Source organism: Austrofundulus limnaeus, unplaced genomic scaffold, assembly GCF_001266775.1.
Source record: "Austrofundulus limnaeus strain Quisiro unplaced genomic scaffold, Austrofundulus_limnaeus-1.0 Scaffold348, whole genome shotgun sequence".
In the NCBI taxonomy this organism is placed as follows: Eukaryota; Metazoa; Chordata; class Actinopteri; order Cyprinodontiformes; family Rivulidae; genus Austrofundulus; species Austrofundulus limnaeus.
The window spans coordinates 294,696-296,610 of record NW_013952750.1 but is presented as its reverse complement, the minus strand read 5'-3'; the positions used below and the strand labels follow the sequence as shown (position 1 = coordinate 296,610).

Below are 1,915 nucleotides of genomic sequence, written 5' to 3'. Positions count from 1 at the left end.
AGTGAGTATCAGTCACCTCAAGGCAGGACCCAAAAGCCTGAATTTTGCCTTAAACTCTCAGACTGAAGAGTCTCTTGGAAGAGAGACGAAACGTTTCATTTAAGAAGAACCCGTCCAGAGGACCTATACAGTTTTTTTCCTTTTGTCCCCACAATGTATTAAAAACAAAGCCCCACAGGCACACACAGTTCTGTGTGTTATCTCTTCACTTAGTTAATGTGATACAGAACCTTTAGAGGGTTTAGACAGAAAATAGACAGGACAGATGTGTTTGTATTGTATTTTCATCATGTAAAACTGACAATAACAAACATCATCAGGTTCAGCTCGACAAATCTATTAAATTAAATATTGGTCTTATTTAACCTGTTGAGATAACTCAGATTGATTGTTTGTGTTCAGCTTGGGCGCACTAATGTAGTTGTTAAAATTATTATAACTTGGCTGTAAAACCTTTAATTGTATCTAGTCTTAGTTTATGCTTCAGTTATTACAAATAACTATTCTATATTTTAAAAGTTATTTATATGTTTCATACATACTGTATATTAAGAGTTGCTCAATAATATTGAGAAATTGTTAAATCAGTACCTTCACCAAACATCTCTTATTTCTTCCTCTTTATTTTCGTAACAAAATGCCTCTATATCTTTTTCTTGTCTTAGTCACCAACAAGCATCACTTTGTCGACGGCCCTCTGCTCTACCAGTTCCGGATGAACTTCCGGCGGCGGCGGCGGCTGATGGAACTTCTTCACGAGCGCAGTCGCAGCATCCCTGAGAGCCACGACAGCCCCTTCTGCCTGCGGAAACAACAGTCGGACGGCGGCAACACCAGCTTCCTCTCAGGTAGAGGCACACACACAAAAGATCCTCATAGAACTGATTTGGTTCCTTTTAAAAGATTTATTGACTTTTAAAAAAAACAAAGCTGTAATGGTCTCCTTTATACTCTTTGATATRTAACTATATTTGTGTGCTCACTGAGAGAGCAACCTTTACATGATGGAAATTAGAGATACATTTACCTAATTTATTTTATCTTCTGTTGACTCAAACATCAGAACACACACTCACACAGACTCACACACTGTCATGACTCTGCTGGGATTTCTTTCTGCCATATAAAGATAACAGAGTAATCAAGTTTGTGTTGCTAGGTAGAATCAGATAGAAAACCAGAGCTTGACTTTCATTATCATGTTTCCAAAACAAATTAAATATCCTTCTTTGAAAGGTTTAAAATGTAATATCTTACCTGCTGCAGATAGCTTTTTTGAACAAGCTCAGTTTAGAGAAACAGAAGGCTCAGTGTGGTTTCTGAATAGACCACAGCGATGGGGTGGGGGGTGGTGGTTGAAGTTAATCCATCCCTGATGCACCTTTGTGCTGTGAAGCAGGTAGAGCCTAAACAGTTGACATGAAAAGGTAAGCTGAGCTGTGTGAGACTGTGCGTCCATCCCACAGAGCAGATTTATAAATGAGCATATAGTGATGAGCTAATGGCTAGTTCAAAGTGGATTAATTTCTTCTTAAAGCCTTTTCAGTCTTTAAAAAAGATTACCCTATTTAATCGTATACTTGAACCTTTACATTGCCATCATTACGTCTGAAAAGTTATGATATTCCTATAGAAAGGGCCACAGGCTGCACCAAAATGCTACAGCTAGCTGCTGCTGCTGGTGGTAACTGCCTTTAAAAATATTCACGTTGTCACACAAACTGTGACAAGTTTGTCAGACCAGCTGTTAGCTCATCAAAGCAGGTTCAATCAGAAAGTTGATTTGATTTGATTTATTGATTCAACAGGAAAAGATTACTAAAAATCAAGCCTGACTCAGCATAATTGCTGTTTTACAGCAGGTTCCTGTTCTGCAGCACATAAAACACTCAGAAATACAGCATCACAATCACAT

At 38.2% G+C, this 1,915-nt stretch overlaps 1 protein-coding gene across 1 annotated transcript in view; it reads left to right on the top strand.

The window, feature by feature from the left end:
- The window catches only part of deptor (DEP domain containing MTOR-interacting protein), a gene marked incomplete in the record, with an annotated part of 40,897 nt that overhangs the window by 29,985 nt on the left and 8,997 nt on the right, over positions 1 to 1,915 (top strand). The window contains 1 exon segment of the mRNA XM_014022907.1: positions 666 to 848. Within this exon segment, the coding sequence (XP_013878361.1) occupies positions 666 to 848 (183 nt within the window).